Here is an 18,159-nt window from a genome sequence, read left to right on the forward strand (position 1 = left end):
AATGCTTTGTAACATTCTGAAGAAAACTGTCAGCAAGAAGTAGAGGGATTGACATGAGAAATTGGGCGAAGCTCTCTGGACTTATAGAACGACGTATCGGACAGCCACAAATGCTACACCTTATTCTCTTATCTATGGCGTCGAATTCGTGTTACCATTAGAAAAAGAAATCCCGTCATTGAGAATCGCTTTACAAGAAGGTCTCACAAATGAAGAAAATGTTAAGTTGCGCCTGCAAGAGTTAGAAGCTTTGGACGAGAAGAGGCTTGATGCACAACAACACCTGAAATGTTACCAAGCTCGGATGTTACACGCCTTCAACAAAAGTGTTCGACCACGGTCATTTCAAGTTGATGATTTAGTTCTTGTTGTTCGAAGCCCTTCATTATGACGCACAAGTCTGGCTCTAAATTCAAGTCAAAGTGGGATGGTCCTTACGTCTTCAGAGAAGTATACACCAATGGAGCTTATAAAATTGTGGCGGAAGACGATTTGAGGATCGGTCCTATTAACGGCAAGTTCCTGAAGAAGTACCATCCTTGAAAATGTCAAAGTCTGCTCCAAGTCTGCACGAGCCTAAACTGCATAAGACAAGAAAAAAAAACAATAAAAACAAAAATGCTCCACGCCTGCATGAGCTTAAACTGCACAAGGCACCAAAAAAACTCGTGAACTACGTGATGACTTGATTCATTCTTTAGAAAGATACGTAGGCAGCTTGAGAATAACAATCTTAAGTTCAGTCACATCAAAATAAAAAGGGTTTTGTCTGCCAATCATAAAGCAAATTCTTATTTCACTGATAGTATGTTGAATTGCAAAATCGATTGATTACAAGATGATTGAAAAAAAAGAGAGGAGCAAGTCCTGATTATTCAAGTCAGCTATCACATCCAGGTCAAACCCTTGAAGCTGCTACGATGTTCTTCAAAATTGGCTCGCAACTTCTTTGCCTTTTCAATCTCTGTTGCAGTCAGTTCTGGAATCTCTCGTATTTGGCACTTCTTCTGTTCTAGATCAGCAAATCTTGCATCGTGAAGAAAAAGGTCTGCATCTAGCGAGTCCAACGTCTGCTCTAGCTTCTGTTGCTCTTTCTTCAAATTCTCAAGGGACTCAAGTGTAGACCGACGCTGATTAAAACTATTTTGTCGAATTTCTTGGGCTGTCGTGATTTCAGACTCTGTCTCAACCAATTTTTGGGCGCTTGTGCCCATGGCGCATTTGTGAGCGCTTGCAAGCCTTGCCGAGTCATATAGGGTAGAGCTTGTCATCAACTGCTCCAATTTGTTTTTTATTGTTGATGGGTCGACTCCATATTTGCTAAGTTCATTCGTCAACATATCAAGCTCATTCCTCCCCGCAATAATCATCTTTAGAGAATACGTCGCTATCACACCTTCTATCTTTACACAAACTTATGCAGCTGCTCGCATGCGGATATCGCGGAGCCATTGACTTGTGTCCACTACCTCAATATCGCACGCATAAGTTTTAGGAAATATTGCTTTTTCTGAAGGCTTTGTACTTCCCGTCGCCATGGACAAACATGTGTATATGAGGGTAAAAATGAGCATAAATTATTGAAGAAATACGGAAAATAATATATAAACAAATTTGCGTGTATCTCTCTGGTCAACTGGATGTGGTTCACTCTCCTTTCGACGTACGTCTTTTTCTGTGAAAATGTTAGCTGCACACTCCTCAAAAGGAAATTGAACGCTATCACATGAGCAGACTTCATCAAAATAACCGATATCTTCAAGCTGAGAGGAACAAAATTGGATCAAGTTGGCAATAAGTGAACTATTGAATATGATACATAGGTAAAAGGGACGAGCACAAAAGCAAATACGACAAAAATGGTTTAAGTGAATACCTCAACATGCGCATGCACGAGTTTTGAAGGACCAGAAACATCCCCAAGAAAGTTTCCGCCAAGATCAAAGTCGGCATTAGGATTGAAGTAAATAGATCTGAGATCATCGTCATCCCTCTTTTGACGTTTGAAGTGCACGTCACTATGGGTACTACTGCTGCTTCTACTATGCCTTCTGGATGTAGCAACCTTCTCCTTCGACTTGGGACAGAAATATGCTGAATCTCCGATTCCTTCTAAAATTGGAGGAGGTGGAATCTGATAGTTGTCAACCGGGGGTAAAACTTCGGCGGAAACCAAAATTTGGAGAGGAGTTGTCGCACGGTCGTCTCCTTTAGCTCTTGGAAGCTCTTGTTGTGGCAAATTTACAATGGTTATCTTCATAGGCCTCTTTAACGCGGAGTGATGAACTTTGGACCACCATTCGATGTAGTCCTGAGTAACCATAAAATTGGTGATGTCACTTTTCATAGGCAAAATTACCTCACCTTTTGTGCCAAGCTTCGTCAAGCTATCCCAAAACAAGTATGTCCGAGTCAAAGGTATAGGTCGACTATCTCTTTGGGAACCTTCGGGAACACCCTGAACATATCCGAATTGTCGACTGAATCGCTGAGGGCTATAGGGTTCGACTACTCGCCAACTATCTTGCCGTAGGGACACAAATCAAGAGCGAAGGCTAATGAGATAGGCAGAATCTGAAGGAATGGCTCCGTGGGCGTCAACGATCAGTTTGCGCGCACTGGAAACTTTGACAAATCATTCCATTCGAACATTATCACAAGCGGTAAACAAGGCGCGGGCCCGTTCATCATCGAAATGTCTTGCTGACAATTCCCCTGAAATATGAACCATTAAAGGCCTGAAGTTTTTTGGATGTCGAGAAAAGAAATAGGTGCTGAAATACTCGGCCAACCACCCATACAAGTAATGAAAAGGAAGCGCAGTTGGACAACTTCCTGGATCACTTGAGACGGATATGGCATTTAAACCCTGATATATATTCGCCAATACGGGAACCGCCAGACAGTAGTGTTGACCTTGGGCTATTCTGTGAGCAATCTTAAAAACTCTAGGACGAATAAAACCTGGATCATTCTTCGGGAATACGAATAAACAAAGCCAGCATACATAAAAGGCAGAGAGGTAAACAGATTCCATGCTTGCTTCTTCTACGCCTAAGTCCTCGAATAGTAAAAGATCTTCCGGAGTTCGCCAGCGAATCCCCGGAATGGCGCCCGATGGATCGTGAGTATTAGTGGGCGCGGCCCTCTTATTTCGTGTACTCTTGGTAGGAGGCCTCTTGTATCTCATCTCGCCTTTGTACCAATACCGTATCCATGTAGCTATCTTCACATTGCCACGCTCCCTCTTGCACAGTCTATGGTAAGCAAGAAACAAATAACGATAGCTTTTGGGGATGAGAAGCTCCCCTTCTTTACTCTTTGCAAAAAACTCGGCAACGGGTGGGACAACTTCGTCATAAAACCTTCCAAGGATAGGCAAGCCTCCAATAAGCTCAAGGTCTAAAAGAGATATAGACATCTCCCCTTGCGATGTGTGCAGAGTGTTTGTAGCAGGGCACCAATACTCACAAAAAGCTCACACAACAGAAGGAAAACGATCATAGCTGAACAATGACGCAAACACTGCTCGATAGAGACCCATTTTCTTGATGCGGTCTTTGTTTCGGCTTAAAACATCCTCTACCCACTCCTAGTAGCACTCTGTGTAGGTAAAACCGCCGGTAGTTTGAAAGGTACCTCATCGCGCAGAGTTGTTGGATATAGAGTCGTTGAGAAGCTTGAATGACACCGTGAGAGCCTCTTCGTCACAATGTGCAGACTTCAGCATCAAAACGTCTGAACTTAGCTCCTCATTGCCTGTCGAAAGCTGGCTACTTGACAGTTCACCGCATGAGCCCACTGCAAGATGGGAGTGGAGCTGCCATAGAATGGAGTTTTAAATGCGAATGGCCCGGTAAGAGAAAGATGTACAGTTAAGGTGGTGCCATCATGTTGCTCATCTTCAACATCCTCGAGGATAGTAATAGTCTCGTCCTTGAAACTCTTGAAAGCCACTTTGGTGAATGTGATGCGTAAAGCCTAACACGCTTTTGTTGACTACTGTCAAGTCTATGAAATGCGAGCAGTTAAGCGATTAAGTCGTTTACATTCTTCAAATCCGTCAGAAATTAACGCGTTTCGAAAGGTGTCGAATGGTTATATTGACCGCAGCGCCCGAATTGTTGTCAAAATCCTACAAAAAAAAAGAGGAGGGTCAATGCCAAACCATGAAAAAAAAAATTCAGATTCAAAAAAAAAAGTCAGATTAATAAAATAGGGGTCGCACCGTAAGCCCGCGGGCATGCCCTCACCGGATCATACCAGACCTGTTTTTTTTTTTTTTATAAACTACCCGAGAAAGAACCCAGAAGCTGAAATTGGAGTTGAACAACAGCCGAGCCACACTCTTCCAATCCGATCTCCGCAACAGAAGCTCCTCCGGCTGACGCACCACCCTTGTTGTGACCCTCTCGCCGTCGTCGTCTCCCCTCCGGTTGTGGAGAGCCTTATCGTCGCCGGAAGCAAGGGAATCAAGAAAAAACAGCCGGCTGTTCCGTTGTCTCCGCCACCTCTCCGGCCACCGTTTGAGTTAACTCCAGTATTTTTCTTCTTCTCCTCTTCGTGCTAGGCAAGTCTGTGTCATTAGTTCTTGGATTTGACGAAGTTTTGAGGAATTCAGATCTTAGAAGCCGTGTTGTTCTTGGTCGTGTTTCGACCGCAACGTTTGCTTTCAATTTGATTCTAGTATCCTTGATATATATGGTGAAATTTTGTTGTTAGCTTCCATGGATCGAATTGATCAGAATTCCAAATTGTTGCCTATTGGTTTGTTGAAATGAACTTTGCTCCCTTACCTTGCCGAGAAGCTGCCTGAAGAAAAAAAAAAGAGCAACATCAGTTAGTAAGGGGCTGAAAATAAGAAGTTTCAAATCATGGGAGACTACCTTTTCTTTTGTGTATTGAATCAAGAAAATTACAGGTGATTAAATAGGAGATTACAAGAAAACTTTATGGGACAAAATGATGGAAAATGGCTCGCACTCACAATGTGTTGATGACCTTTGCCAGAAATGGAGGATGCACTCACAATGTGTTGATGGCCTTTGCCAGAATGGAGGATTTGTGTTGTTGTTTGGTGAGATGTTTGGCCAAAATATACATTTGTTTATGCTTGGCCAAAATGGAAAGATTAATAAATTTAAATTAAATTCATCTGATTAAAATATATGATGAAAAGATTACTACAAAATTTGCGGAGCCTCGGAAGTTAGCTCCATAAATTCTTCAAATCAAAGTGCATACTTCAAACTGCACCTTCGGCACGTGACGACGACATGTCTGCAGCACGACTTGAAGTGGGGGCATTTGTAGACACATGAAATTTAATGAAGTAAATCATCTTCATTAAATAATTAAATCGACTAAGGACCTGACAAAATTGCACACGTGGCACAAAAGTCAACAAAGTTGGTGCAGATCCGAATAAAACTCGTGTCAGCACATAAATGGATGATCGTAATTTAAGCTACGTGATTCCGACGTAAATCGGAAATTGAATGTCATTGACGATTCAAAATGGTAATCGGACATTTGATTAAATTATACAATTAAAGAAATTTATTATTTTAGTGTCATTAATATATTCTACAAAATAGAAACTTTGACATTATAAATACCCCTTTCAACATGAAGTTAAGGGGGATTTTTGACATTTGAGAAGAAGTGAGCAATATCACTCTCGAGAAATCCCGAAGTCTCCCAAATCCACAATCGCTCATTTTTCATCAAATCCAAATTCAAATCAAACTCAAATTCTCAAAAAATCAAGTGCATGTCACCCTTGAGCCAAATCACATACGGAGATAGAATCAGAGGAGTTCACAAAGATTGTAACCTCGCGCTTGATTATCAATAAATTACATTTTATTTGTACATGTGTCTGCACTTTTATTTGTTTTCAGATTCTCGTTCTACAGTTATAAAAGCACCTTAAACCAGTAGACTTTTAGTTAAATTAGTTCAGTCAAACTAACAAATCATCATTATTAAATAGGAAGAAAATATGCTGTCCCCATTTTCCTATCCCCTTATATGTCCCTCCATTAATATATTTATGTGTCATTTCTTGTCAACTCTTAACAACTATCTAATTCTGCTAACTGAAAATAAAATAAAATCATTTTAAATCAAAACTATAATTATACAAAAGGTTATTATATGAAGTTTTTCTTGTTTATCTGAGTTCTCTCTATAATTTAATTGTAAAGTTGACCGACTTCTCATTTTTTTCGATGTATCGATATGGTTTTATTTTTTATTTTTTAGATTTAATTTATGCCTTATGCTTAATTTTAATTTCGACATCGAAAGAAATTCAATCTTCATCCAAGTCTTCCTTGCAATTGTTCTCGAAGTGGATCACTCTCTTTTAATATTGTTTGGTTGCTTGATCTAATTTCCTAAATGATTCGTATAAAATATGTGTTTGTATTCATCTGGGTTCATGTTTGTTGCTTGATTAATTTCCTAAGGATTCGTATAAAATGTGTTTGTATTCATCTGGGTTCATGTTTTTTATGGTAAAAAATCTGAGTTCATGGTGTAATCAGTAATCGTAGGAGCAAAGGACATTATGATTCTATGTTTTTGGTCTTCAATTTTGTTGGTGTGACATCTATTTTGTGAGATTCCATAGTTAGTACTCAGTAGCAATTAAAAGTTTCATCAACCCAAAAGCTTGAAGAAGAATGATTCTCAGTTATCATAATCTGTCTGCAAATCTGGGCATCGATCATAGTTCATGGCATATTTGATTTTATTTTTAATATGTCAAATGGAAAATGATGCAGGAGAAAAACATTTTGTTCAAACGTAAAAAACATTACGGAGTTAAAGTGTTGTTAGTCATCTTAGGTGGCAGGCCAAATGTCAAACTTTGATTAGAGGACAGAGAAGGAGACATTAAAAATGAGAGCAGATTCTCTTCCCTTATTAAAAGTCTACTTGGAATTAATATAAGACTTACAAGTCATCCTCAATAGTTTATCTCGAAAGACTTCATTATAATATCATAAGTCCTGTACAAGGGTTTGAGTTGGTGACCTAGATTATTCTAAAAATTAAAAACAAAAGTTAGATTGATGACCTAGATTAAAAAGTTAGATTATTCTAAAAATTATATATGACACCTACTTATATATCTTTTACTAATTGATCAAGTATTAATCATTTCCTTTTAAGAGTACATTAATACATCTTAATGGTTTAAGCATTATTATACCAACAAATATTTAATCAATTATGAAATTCATACAAAAGAATACAGTATTAACTTTGTATAAATTTTTACATATATTTACGATAAAATCCTCATTTCTAAATGCCCCTCATATATAAGAATACTACAATTCAACGGAAAAGAGACAAGATTATGTGCATTACTTATTTAGTGTTTAAATTAAAATAAACTAAAAATTCTTACCATTAAGTTCTTCGGAAGTTTCCTTCTTGAAGCCCTACTAAGAACCAGACAAACGACTTCTATTGGATTTTTCTATTAGTCTTACTCTCTCATTTATCATTCTTAGTATAATTTTGCTTGATTATATATACAATCGGTAAATTAAGATTTGTTAATAGGTGAAGTTTTAGTCCTTTTATCTTTATAAACAGTTCACGAAAACAATAACATTGGAAAAACCGACCAACATTAGATACACCGAACGAAAATATTTGGAGAACGGACCGACATCGCATATATCGAACGAAAATATCTGAAAAACCGACCAACATCGCACGGAAGAAATGATAAACTGGGGAGAAACCACTCTCACATATATGCAAGTCACGGTACCACACTGCCCAAAAGTGCCTGCCTCTAGTAATCGAATGAGACTCATACCCACCATTCTTAAAGCTTGTATTCATACAAAACTCACAGAACTAGGGAGATGATGGAGTCTCCCACCAACCATTCTCAAAGAGCTTTTCTCCTCCTAGCCGTTTGGTGCAGTTCCTTGCTTCCTTTTCTAATTCAAAACCTAACCATGGACGCGCGCACACTTGAATCTGAACTCCCCGCACTGGGAGCTATTGGGCTCGAACGTCAAGGCCTGGCCCACGAGAGTTTTGGTCGCTGGATTCAAGCCGTCCAGGTAATAAATAAACGAGACAAACCCACTGCTTTATTTAGGTAACATTTCCACGCATATTTTACTCTCTTAATATTTTGAATTTGCAGAACCCCATTTCTTGGTTCGCCTCTGGTTTTTGGAATCCATAGCTATCGGAGTCCCTTCTCCTCCTTCATAAAGGTAACGTTTTTACTTTAATTTATGCCAACTTTTTAATTTGAACTCTTCAATTTTGTATATTTCAAATCGTTCAATCTCGAAACTGTGCCCTCTTAACGTTGATCAAGGTTGAGGAGAAGATTCAATTGCTAGTTTTTCATTAAGATTTGCGGCCTTAATATGATCTTTTGATTCATGTAATTTATAAGAAATAAAAATTGAATCTTGAAGGTGGGGTGAGTTGAGTTTTGTGTTTTTAGAGCTGGGATTGATGAGTTTGTGCAATTCTGGACAAGGGTTGCTTTCATTTCACGGAGAAAGTGAGAAAGGTTGTTGCTTTTTGGGTTTTGATGGTGATTTCCGTTTGTGATTTTTCAGGGTGGATAGGCTTTAGACCACAAGTTTTGTGCTGAATTGTCAGTTTTGTTGAGGTTTTGATTGTTGTGTGCATAGTTTTAGCATTCCACTGGAAGTACAAAAGCCAGGGAATGCTGAAAGATGTGCCTAACCTCTCCGAACTCCGCCTCACAACTCCATAAGGTTGTAGCTTCGACAGAGCTACCCTTCATTTTACTTGCTGGTGTAAATTGCAGTAGGTTTGATCTTGATACCGAGCAGCAGGGTGATCCCACAAGCAGGTATGCCATGCCGGTTGTGTTGATGCACGACCATTGTGAAGACGGCTGAGCTTGTTATATTGCCCTAGACTCCTGCTTTGTGAGATTATATAGTGTTTGCAGGAGCAAGTTGTGTGTTTATTGTTTATAAGGTGTTGAAGCTTGAAATGGATAATAATAGCTATATATTGATGCAAAGATATGAGTTAGGGAGACAACTTGGTAAAGGCACTTTTGCCAAGGTTTACTATGCAAGGAGCTTGATAACAAATCAGGCTGTGGCGATCAAGGTTATCGACAAAGAGAAGATTATGAAGGTAGGGCTGATGGATCAGATTAAGCGAGAGATATCTGTTATGAGACTGGTTAGACACCCCAATATTATACACCTTTATGAGGTCTTGGCGACCAAAACTAAGATATACTTTGTCATTGAGTATGCCAAAGGCGGTGAGCTATTTAACAAGGTGGCTAAAGGAAAGCTGAGGGAGGATGCTGCACGGAAGTATTTCCAGCAGCTGGTAAATGCACTTGATTTCTGTCATAGCAGGGGAGTATATCACCGGGATATTAAGCCAGAGAACTTATTGCTAGATGAGAACGATAATTTGAAGATCTCTGATTTTGGGTTAAGTGCCCTTGCTGAATGCAAGCGCCAGGACGGTCTACTTCATACAACTTGTGGTACTCCTGCCTATGTTGCTCCAGAAGTTATTAATCGGAAAGGCTATGATGGTGTGAAAGCTGATGTTTGGTCTTGTGGGGTGGTGTTGTATGTCTTATTGGCTGGTTATCTCCCATTTCACGATTCAAATCTGATGGAGATGTACAGGAAAATTGGTAAAGCAGAGTTCAGATGCCCTAATTGGTTCTCACCAGAAGCACGCAGGCTATTGTGCAAGATGTTGGATCCAAATCCCAATACTAGAATCACCTTGGCGAAAGTTAGGGAGAGTTCTTGGTTCAGAAGAGGACCAAAATCCAAAGAGAAAGAGGTGGCTCCTGCAGGAACAGAAGCTTCAAGTCCCAGTGAGAATAATTTGGCTGCTGAAGTAAACCAAGAGTCGGGGAGACCTTCAAACTTGAATGCTTTTGATATAATATCCCTTTCTGATGGTTTTGATCTGTCTGGCTTGTTCGAGAAAAACTCTTTAAATAGGGAAGCCAGATTCACTTCAAAAGAGCCTGCCACAGTCATCATCTCCAAGCTAGAAGAAATGGCCAAGCAGCTGAATTTAAAAGTGAATAAGAAGGATCATGGGTTGTTGAAAATGGTTCGACTGCAGGAAGGCAGAAAGGGTTATCTGTCCATTGATGCAGAGATATTTGAGATCACTCCGAATTTTCATTTAGTAGAGGTGAAGAAATCAAATGGAGATACTATGGAGTACCAGCAAATGTTGGAGGACATAAGGCCTGCTCTGCGAGATATTGTCTGGGTTTGGCAAGGTGAGCAAGAACAGACGTCGCAAGAGCAGCAGCAGCAGCAGCAAGAACAAGAACTGCCACAGAATCAGCCACAATTGTAACAGAAAATGCATGTTTTCTTTTCATGTCTCCTAATTGTTTGTAGATTTCAGTTCCCTAAGTAATAATTCACTTCGTGTGTTTCCTTTGCAAGTCTCACGACTGTTTTAATAAATTTGTTCATACATGTGGATGGCTACTGGAATTATATCAAAGTTTATCACATATGGAATCTCCTTTTGAAGTTGCTTAAACTTACTGTACTCGGTTCTCTTCTCTGATTTGTGACTGCTCTTTGATATTATTTTTGTTTGTCTGAGTCTACTTAGTCATTGATTTAAATTTTCTAACAAGATCACAGACCCTGTACAAATTTGATGGTTCACCTTTATCACGTACCCAGATTAAAGACATTTCAAGAATCAAACAAAGTACAAATGCTTCAATCTGTTAGACTAGTCAAAATATAAGCATCATTTACCAGTGTTTCAGTTACTCAAAATTTTCTAAATTTCTCATTTATTTCTAAGAATTATAAGTTGCAAGTCTTCTGTTCCTTGTTTAAACAATGTAAATAATTGAACAAATCTTGAAACAATCTGAACTTTGTACTGTTTCTTATTGCCAATGACAAAATGTAAGTGGGATACTTGCAAGGTGCGAGGTCCGAAAAATAGGCCATAGTATATTGACACTCAAATATATTTCGAGATATTGGCATGAAGTATTTTAGTACACTCATATATGTACTACCACCAACATATCTCGACGACAGAAAATATGTCTATCTTGAGAGAAAAAATGAGATGTCGGCAGATAATCTAATTTTTTTTTTGAAGAAAACAAGATTTTGATAGATATTTCAAACCTCGGATGAAAAACGAGATGTCGATAGATATATAAAAAGTTTTGATATTTTAATGTTATGACATGCGTCAGCTCTCTGCTGTGATTTTTAATGTTATGACATGAGTCACCTCTCTGCTGATACACAAGTGCAGATACAGACATCACTCATATCTTTCCTGAGGTTAGTCTGCGTGCACATGTTACACCTCCAGTGGTTCTGTATACATGATGATCATAGAAAGAATGAAACAGGCTCCTTATCCATATTTCAACTGCGTTACTTGTTGATCCTTGCCGACCTTACTGAAGATAGCCTGGCAACTAACAGTCTCAGTGCTCCTTAAACCTTTAGAACAAGGCCAATGAAGAAAATGAAGAACATATTCCCAGTCAAACTTCAAATGAGTATTGAAAGTCGGGTGGTTACTATAAGTTATTCAAGAACGAGTGTGTGAAGCAGAAGACTTTTGAAAACACCACTATGCCAACAATCAAAACAACACATCATCCTTTTTCCAAAATCATAACTCCTCTACAGAAGCAGATAGTGTATGATGATACATTAAAATTGAATAACAGAATATGAATCAGAACAAGCGGAAATGAAAAAGAAAAATAGTTTTATTGCATTGAAGAGTTCAAACTAAACTATTGGCACTATTGGGTGCTTACAACACGCCATGTCACCATCAGGCACTGATCACAATAACTCATCTGAATTTGTCGATCAAACAACAACATCGTCAAGCAAACTTGCTTGCTCCAACAATTATGCACAATACTTGTTCGACTCTATAACTGGATGAAATTAGGAGACTTAGTCAAGTCGATAATCTCAGGATAAGATGTAGGAGCTCTACTCTTCTTACCAAATAAACCATTTCTGCACAATGGCGATGGAGTTATTAGATCCACTACCTCAGAATTGCAAGGCCTGAGATAACAGTTGCTAGGAGACCGTTCATCATTCGCAGCTATTACAGTTGGTGATTGTTCCCTTGCAGGCTGATCCAACTTGGCAGTACTGTCATCAAACAAACCTATATTCTTACTTACTTCTGTATTAAACGAGGGAAAGACATTGGAGTATGGCATTCTCACTGGTGACGTGATAAATTCCCCAGTAGTCTCTTCTTGTGCTTCTTTATTGCATCCATAAAATTGACTGGGTGTATTGCCAATACCCATTTCCAGGTCATTTGCTGAATCTCTAACCATATAATCTGTTAATGTTTCTTCCCAGGATAGACCACTGTTCATAGCTTCATCAGATATATCATTATACCACTCATCATCTCCAACTTCTTTATTCTGTGCATATACTCCCTTACTTCTATTGCCGGTATCAATGTGCCGATCATCTGTTGAATTATGACGTACAGGATCTGATAATTCTTCTACCTCTAATGTATTGATATTCATAGCAGCATCATTACCCTTTTCTTTACACCACTCATCTTCATTGTCAGAAACATCTTCTGATATGCAGGAAGGAAGCTCATCCATGGGGCAAATTTTGACCTTCATCTGTTCTGGAAGGCGTGGACAACCAGCAGCATGCTTGGTATGTTCAGTTGAGAAAAAGTTCACAGTGAGGTTCAAGCTGATGACAAGCAGACAGACACAAAATCCATTCTTTTCAGTAACAGCCACAACGCGTGAAAAAAATATAAGATTATACCTCCCCAAAGTAACAGCAAAATATAATGCATTCATCAACACTAGTCACGAAAGGCGAGAAGAACTATAAAAATGATACCTCTCCCAAGGCGGTAAGGTAAGCATTGTGTATGCAAGTTTGATCTTATTGGCAAATCCTCCAAGGGATTTAAAGTTCGCCGCAGCCTTCCTCACTGCCTTTGATACATATGGGTTCTGCCAGGCCCATTCGAACTGCAAAGGAAACATAGCAGGATCACAAAATTCAATCAATATCAATGTTCAAAACTTTGCTGCCGATCAATATTTACAAGGGACCAAATTGATCCTACTATTGGTGCTAACTCAATCCTAGCCCCCATCAAGCCAAAGGGTTCCTAGTAAACTAGATTTCAGATAACCTACTAAAGACACAATCTTTAAAAGAATCAAAAAACACAAACCCCAATTTGGATTCCAAAGAACACAACGGAACTACCCAAGTTCAATCAAGTCAATGATAATATATATAGCATCAATAAAGTTAATTACTTTGAGAACCATCTAGCTGATTGATCCCAATTTCTCATTGTAAATCCAAAACAGAAAGAACAAATGAACACACCTGAAGAGCTGAAGTGTTAGTTGGGAAGCCATAAATGCACAAAGCCATCTCCCACGGCCTCTTCTTCTTGGTTCTCCAAGCTCCTCTCCCAATCTCCCCATTGTGCTGCCTTATCCGCCGCCGTGGATTCACCGTGAATCTGCAAACGGGTCCCAGTCATCAGCCCCATTTCTAACCAAAAGTCCCAAACTTTAAACAACCCACAACGAAATCAAAACCCAAGATCGATCAAAATCACTCTGGGAATTCAAGAATTGAATAAAGAACCAAAAAGAATTGGGGAGGAAATCGGATCGAACCCAATATAGGTGTGGCCCTTGAAACGGGGGCAGCGTGACGTCAGCAGGTAGCAGGCGAAGAATCGGCCCCCTTCTGATGATTGTTCTTCTTCTTCTTCCGGCGCCGGTAGGGTTTCTGATGCGTTCTTTCTTCTCTGCCTCATCCTTTCGATTTGGTTTGACAAGTGACAGTAAATCAGAGACGTTTAGGATTAAAAGGGTGGAGAAATATAAAATACAATTCGACCGTTGGGGTCTACGGTCTATTTTACTATTTGAAATTCGGTTTGGTATTTCTACGATAGGTGGAATGAAGCTAAAAGGCTGTAGGATGATACGTTGAGTAAATGTATATTTCCGAATGTCATCACTTCAATATCTTGGTTGATGCATAGGGTAAGGAAGGGAAGGTTGTGGAAGCCAATCGTGTGGTTCAAATGATGATTCAGATACATATTGAGCCTGATACGATCACATTCAATTCCCTCATGGATGGTTAATGTTTGCATGGGGAAATGAAAGAGGCTAGACGAGTTTTTGATCTAATGCTTGACAAGGGCTCCATGGTTGCTGTCCGGAGTTGTAATACGTTGAGCAACGGATACTGCAAGGACAAAATGGTTGATAAGGTTTACAAGATTTTCAAGGAAATGCCTCGTATGGAAGTAGTTCCCAATATCGTTACTTATAACACTATTATTGATGGTCTTTGCAAAGTGGGGAGACTACAAGAAGCCGAAGAGTTGGTCTCGGAGATGCTAAGTTGTGGCAAGCTTCCAAATCTTCGTACTTATGCTGTGATACTTGACGGCATGTGTAACATTCAGCAACTTCCTGTGGCATTAGAATTGCTCAAAGACATGGAAGCCAGCAAATTGGAACTTGATATTGTAGTGTACAGTATTATTGTTGAAGGTTTGTGCAAAGCTGGAAATATTGAATCCGCTAGAGATCTCTTCTGTGGTTTGTCATCCAAAGGACTTCAACCTAATGTGAGATCCTTCAATATAATGATTCAGGGACTTTGTCAGCAGGGCTTATTAGTTGAAGCAGAAAAGTTGCTGAGAGAAATGGAAGGGAAGGGATGTTATCCCAATGATTGCACCTATACACATCATTATCAGAGGCTTGTTAAATAACAGCAAGACATCATGGGATGTAGAACTTATTAAAGAAATGAGGAAGTGTGATTTCTCTGCAGATGCATCAACTACGGAATTGATACTTGGTTTACTGTCTAAGGATGTAGTGGATCCGGCTTTGTTACAGCTCTTCAAAGATTCACGATAAAGTTGAATTGAGGCTTTGAGCTTTATCAAGCTCAGGTATGCCAATTTCTTCACCACTTCAAAGTTTTAAAATTCAATTGTTGTTTTATCTTTACTTAATTAGAATCAAAATTATATATTTGCTCTATGTGATGCAGGATTAGGATTTACTCCTTACAGTTGGTTAGTTTGCTATTGATCTTTAGTATTTGAAATTCCAGTTTTTAATTATGACCTTTGAATTCAGTTAGCGGTCTTAATTCTAGGCTGTCACAGTGGAGTTAAGTTATGGTTCTCTGAAGAGAAACCTTATACCTTGCACTTATATGTTGCTTTATTTGAAGATTTATATTCGAGTCTTTTGATGTGTGATGGAAGATAGTCACAATTTTTTCTTGCTTGTTACTGGTTTTGAAAAAAATTATAGCAGCTTCTCGGTTTACGGCAGTCTTAGTATATACAGGTATTTTTCTGTTGATAACTGCTTACATGTTTCAGGGTATTTATGGTTTGTTCTTGTGTAGATTCAAATTTTGAACAAGTTGGCTGAAGCCAATATTTAGAAGTCAACTTTGCATATCTTTCTTCTCTGCATGATACAATGCTTTGTCTAGACTTTGATCCCTTGAGGTCTCCAATGCCTGTGCTCTGATGCGATATGTTTGAATCTGCAGAACAGGTAGCAGAACTCAGAAGCATTCAGAAGAAGGATGTCATCGGCTGGCACAAAATAAATTTGCAACAACCACTTCCAAATGTTGGCGACTTGCAATTTGTGCTTCCGGTTGCAGCACAAACTTGAAAGAGGCTGATGCACAGCATGAGTCGGAGTCTGCAAGTCATTGAACACCTTCCAGCCTTTAAGATGTCTGAGTTCTATCCTAGCAGTTGTTGAAAAATATCTGTTATTTTTGAATGTTTGATGGGAATATTGAACCGTTAGAAATCAATTTTATTCGCTGTTGTTGATAACTTTTATTAATTTGTTTTTTATCTGACATGAATGTAAATTATGCTGCTGGCTTTCTTTTATGTTTCCGTTTTTGTGGAAGTTAATTTGCTTCGATGTGATATGTTATAGATGTACTTCTAATATTGGTTTAAGTTAAAATCATCTGGAAACGGCCTCAGCTAAAACCTGACCCTCACGCAACCTTTGAGGATCAAAATTGTCCCGAAAAGCAATAATTCTCCTATGAAATTGACGTGGTAGGGTTCGGATTTGGTGATTGTGATGCTTCTCCATATAACCTGATGTAGGGCTACATTTAATCTCTGTATTACTGCCTTGTTCTTATTTTCCCCTCGAGTTCTAGGTTGTATTTGATCATACAGTGTGATCTCGATAAAAACTTTAAAAAGAATAAAAGATCAAGTGTAAACTGTAAACTGTGGTACAAAGTAGGTTTCATGGTGTGTGCTGTGTAACTTCATAACGTTCTGTCTTTTAGTTACTCGACAATTCTCTAGCACAGTGAGTAAACTGGGTGCCAGGTGGTAAAAGCTGCTATAAAATTTCTCACCTGGTACAAGCTTCGCATTTCAAAAGGCATCCACCATCCAGCAAAATGTTATGGCTCCTTGATTCTCATACTCTAGGCTTGGAATGAAAAGTGCAAAGATCACTATCAGGTAGATCAAGAATTAACTGCAAATGACCAATCCCACTTCCAACTTTAAGTGTAAGGAAAGTCTTAAGCAGTTCCACTCACAAGGATTTCTGTAATTCTAAAGCATGCATCAAACTGAAAGTTGAAACATGAACCAGACTACTGATGATCCTACCAATTAGCCGGTATGAGTAAATCATGTAGAGAATATCTTGCAACTAAGTATCCAGCTCTTATGATATCTAAACTTGCAATATCATGAATGCAATGACAACAGTCAAACAGACGGCATAAGACCAGCAAGCCGCATACGCTGTATGTGGTGTGCAATAGCCTGCACGCATGATTGATAAGGATTGGGGATTCTATTCTTCTAAGTTCTGATGCCTAAACCAATAAATGAGAAATGCACCACCAAGCAACCAAAAACTTTGATTATCCCTAACCAAGAAAAAGATAGAACCTCAACAGAAACAATTCCATTCTAAAAGTGTCGCACTTGATAACACTACTGCAGTTAGAGCCAACGGAGGTGAACTTGTCATAAACAACACATTGCTTCTATAAACAACATCCACAAGTAGCTGAAGTATATGGTATAAAAGCAGCCAAACCTTGTGATTTATAGCTTTTAAAGCATAGTAAGAGAACCACACCACACTTCAATGTTAGATACAGAAACCATATAATGGCAGTTGCAACAATTACATCTTACAAGGACACTAAGGATGGACATTGATGAATGGTATAATTACAGCTGCATAAACCATTCCCAAAACCAGCACATACCAATGGAACAACTCAATTGGGTCTCTACAAATTACACATCTTAGCAAATGAGACTTCAATATCATACACCACCATCACCACCATAGCAGTTAATCCCAAACCTGAACATAAATGTGTTATTAGGAACAAGACCCAGTTCCTCCAAACAGGTCAATCCGTTGACTTTGCGGAAGACGTGACCAAATGCCTCCATAGGTACCTTCCACTGGCCATGTCCACAAATGTCCAGAACCCAGATTCCATGGCTGAGCAAACCTGCAAAGAGACGCATAAAGATTGAAGCTTTAGCCAAAATGAGACAAACCCAGAACCAAAGACTGAAGCTTTAGCCAAAATACAGGAACCAAGAACCAAAGGTTGAAACTTTAGCCAAAATGAGAGGAGCCCAGAAGAGAAATGGGTTACCTTGGAAAACCGATTGGGGGAGTTTGTGGGGTTTTCAAGGTGGGTGTCATCGTCGGTGGGAGTGGTCAATTGGGGCTGATCGGATTTGAGGTTTCTGAGGAGGAAGAAGCCGGCGAGAGTGGCGGAGAGGAAGACGAGGATGAATCTGAGAGGACACATTTCGGGTTTTCCTCAATCTCTCAGACGGAGACGGACTCAATAGGAGAGAGTCTGAGAGAGAGAAATGTGTGCAATGGTTTGTGATAGTAATGGAAAGGTAAAAGAGGGGAAAAAGAAGAGGGAGGAGCAGGAAGAGGAAGGGGTGCAGTTGAAGAATGGTCAATTTTGGTTAGGGGGATGAGGTCATTGACCAACCAGAGAAGAAATGAATTGAGAAGTG

The 18,159-nt window shown here is 39.2% G+C and overlaps 3 protein-coding genes and 1 pseudogene across 4 annotated transcripts; 2 read left to right on the forward strand and 2 right to left on the reverse strand.

Moving 5' to 3' along the window:
- Positions 1-8,125: 8,125 nt before the first annotated feature.
- LOC126786794 (CBL-interacting serine/threonine-protein kinase 10) lies at positions 8,126-10,536 on the forward strand. The gene is made up of 2 exons (XM_050512720.1): positions 8,126-8,255; positions 8,613-10,536. The coding sequence occupies exon 2, from the start codon at positions 9,019-9,021 to the stop codon at positions 10,378-10,380; it is 1,362 nt and encodes a 453-aa protein (XP_050368677.1). The 5' UTR covers positions 8,126-8,255; positions 8,613-9,018; the 3' UTR covers positions 10,381-10,536.
- A 1,122-nt stretch (positions 10,537-11,658) lies between these two features.
- LOC126786797 (structure-specific endonuclease subunit slx1) lies at positions 11,659-14,175 on the reverse strand. 2 transcript variants are annotated; one of them, XM_050512723.1, is made up of 5 exons: positions 13,730-14,175; positions 13,431-13,569; positions 12,927-13,060; positions 12,604-12,770; positions 11,659-12,528 (listed from the first exon to the last, which is right to left on the reverse strand). In XM_050512723.1, exons 1-5 carry the CDS (start codon positions 13,870-13,872, stop codon positions 11,960-11,962), a joined length of 1,152 nt encoding a protein of 383 aa, XP_050368680.1. In that variant the 5' UTR covers positions 13,873-14,175; the 3' UTR covers positions 11,659-11,959. The 2 variants fall into 2 exon arrangements, with proteins under 2 accessions (XP_050368680.1, XP_050368679.1); XM_050512722.1 differs by having other exon boundaries at positions 11,660-12,770; positions 13,730-14,174.
- Positions 14,003-14,998, forward strand: LOC126787509 (putative pentatricopeptide repeat-containing protein At1g12700, mitochondrial; annotated as a pseudogene).
- A 2,194-nt stretch (positions 14,999-17,192) lies between these two features.
- Positions 17,193-18,139, reverse strand: LOC126786804 (uncharacterized). Its single transcript, XM_050512733.1, has 2 exons — positions 17,781-18,139; positions 17,193-17,630 (listed from the first exon to the last, which is right to left on the reverse strand). The coding sequence occupies exons 1-2, from the start codon at positions 17,937-17,939 to the stop codon at positions 17,526-17,528; spliced, it is 264 nt and encodes an 87-aa protein (XP_050368690.1). The 5' UTR covers positions 17,940-18,139; the 3' UTR covers positions 17,193-17,525.
- Between the last annotated feature and the right edge of the window lie 20 nt (positions 18,140-18,159).

The sequence above is a fragment of the Argentina anserina genome, chromosome 3 (genome assembly GCF_933775445.1).
Source record: "Argentina anserina chromosome 3, drPotAnse1.1, whole genome shotgun sequence".
In the NCBI taxonomy this organism is placed as follows: Eukaryota; Viridiplantae; Streptophyta; class Magnoliopsida; order Rosales; family Rosaceae; genus Argentina; species Argentina anserina.

Coding starts and splice junctions, on each gene's coding strand:
- LOC126786794 (XM_050512720.1), top strand. CDS start 9,019: ATGGATAATAATAGCTATATATTGATGCAAAGATATGAGTTAGGGAGA.
- LOC126786797 (XM_050512722.1), bottom strand. CDS start 13,872: ATGAGGCAGAGAAGAAAGAACGCATCAGAAACCCTACCGGCGCCGGAA. Junction 13,570..13,729: donor AAGGGCCACACCTATATTGG/GTTCGATCCGAT, acceptor ACCCGTTTGCAG/ATTCACGGTGAATCCACGGC. Junction 12,771..12,926: donor ACCTTACCGCCTTGGGAGAG/GTATCATTTTTA, acceptor GCTTGTCATCAG/CTTGAACCTCACTGTGAACT.
- LOC126786804 (XM_050512733.1), bottom strand. CDS start 17,939: ATGTGTCCTCTCAGATTCATCCTCGTCTTCCTCTCCGCCACTCTCGCC. Junction 17,631..17,780: donor CCCCCAATCGGTTTTCCAAG/GTAACCCATTTC, acceptor GTCTCTTTGCAG/GTTTGCTCAGCCATGGAATC.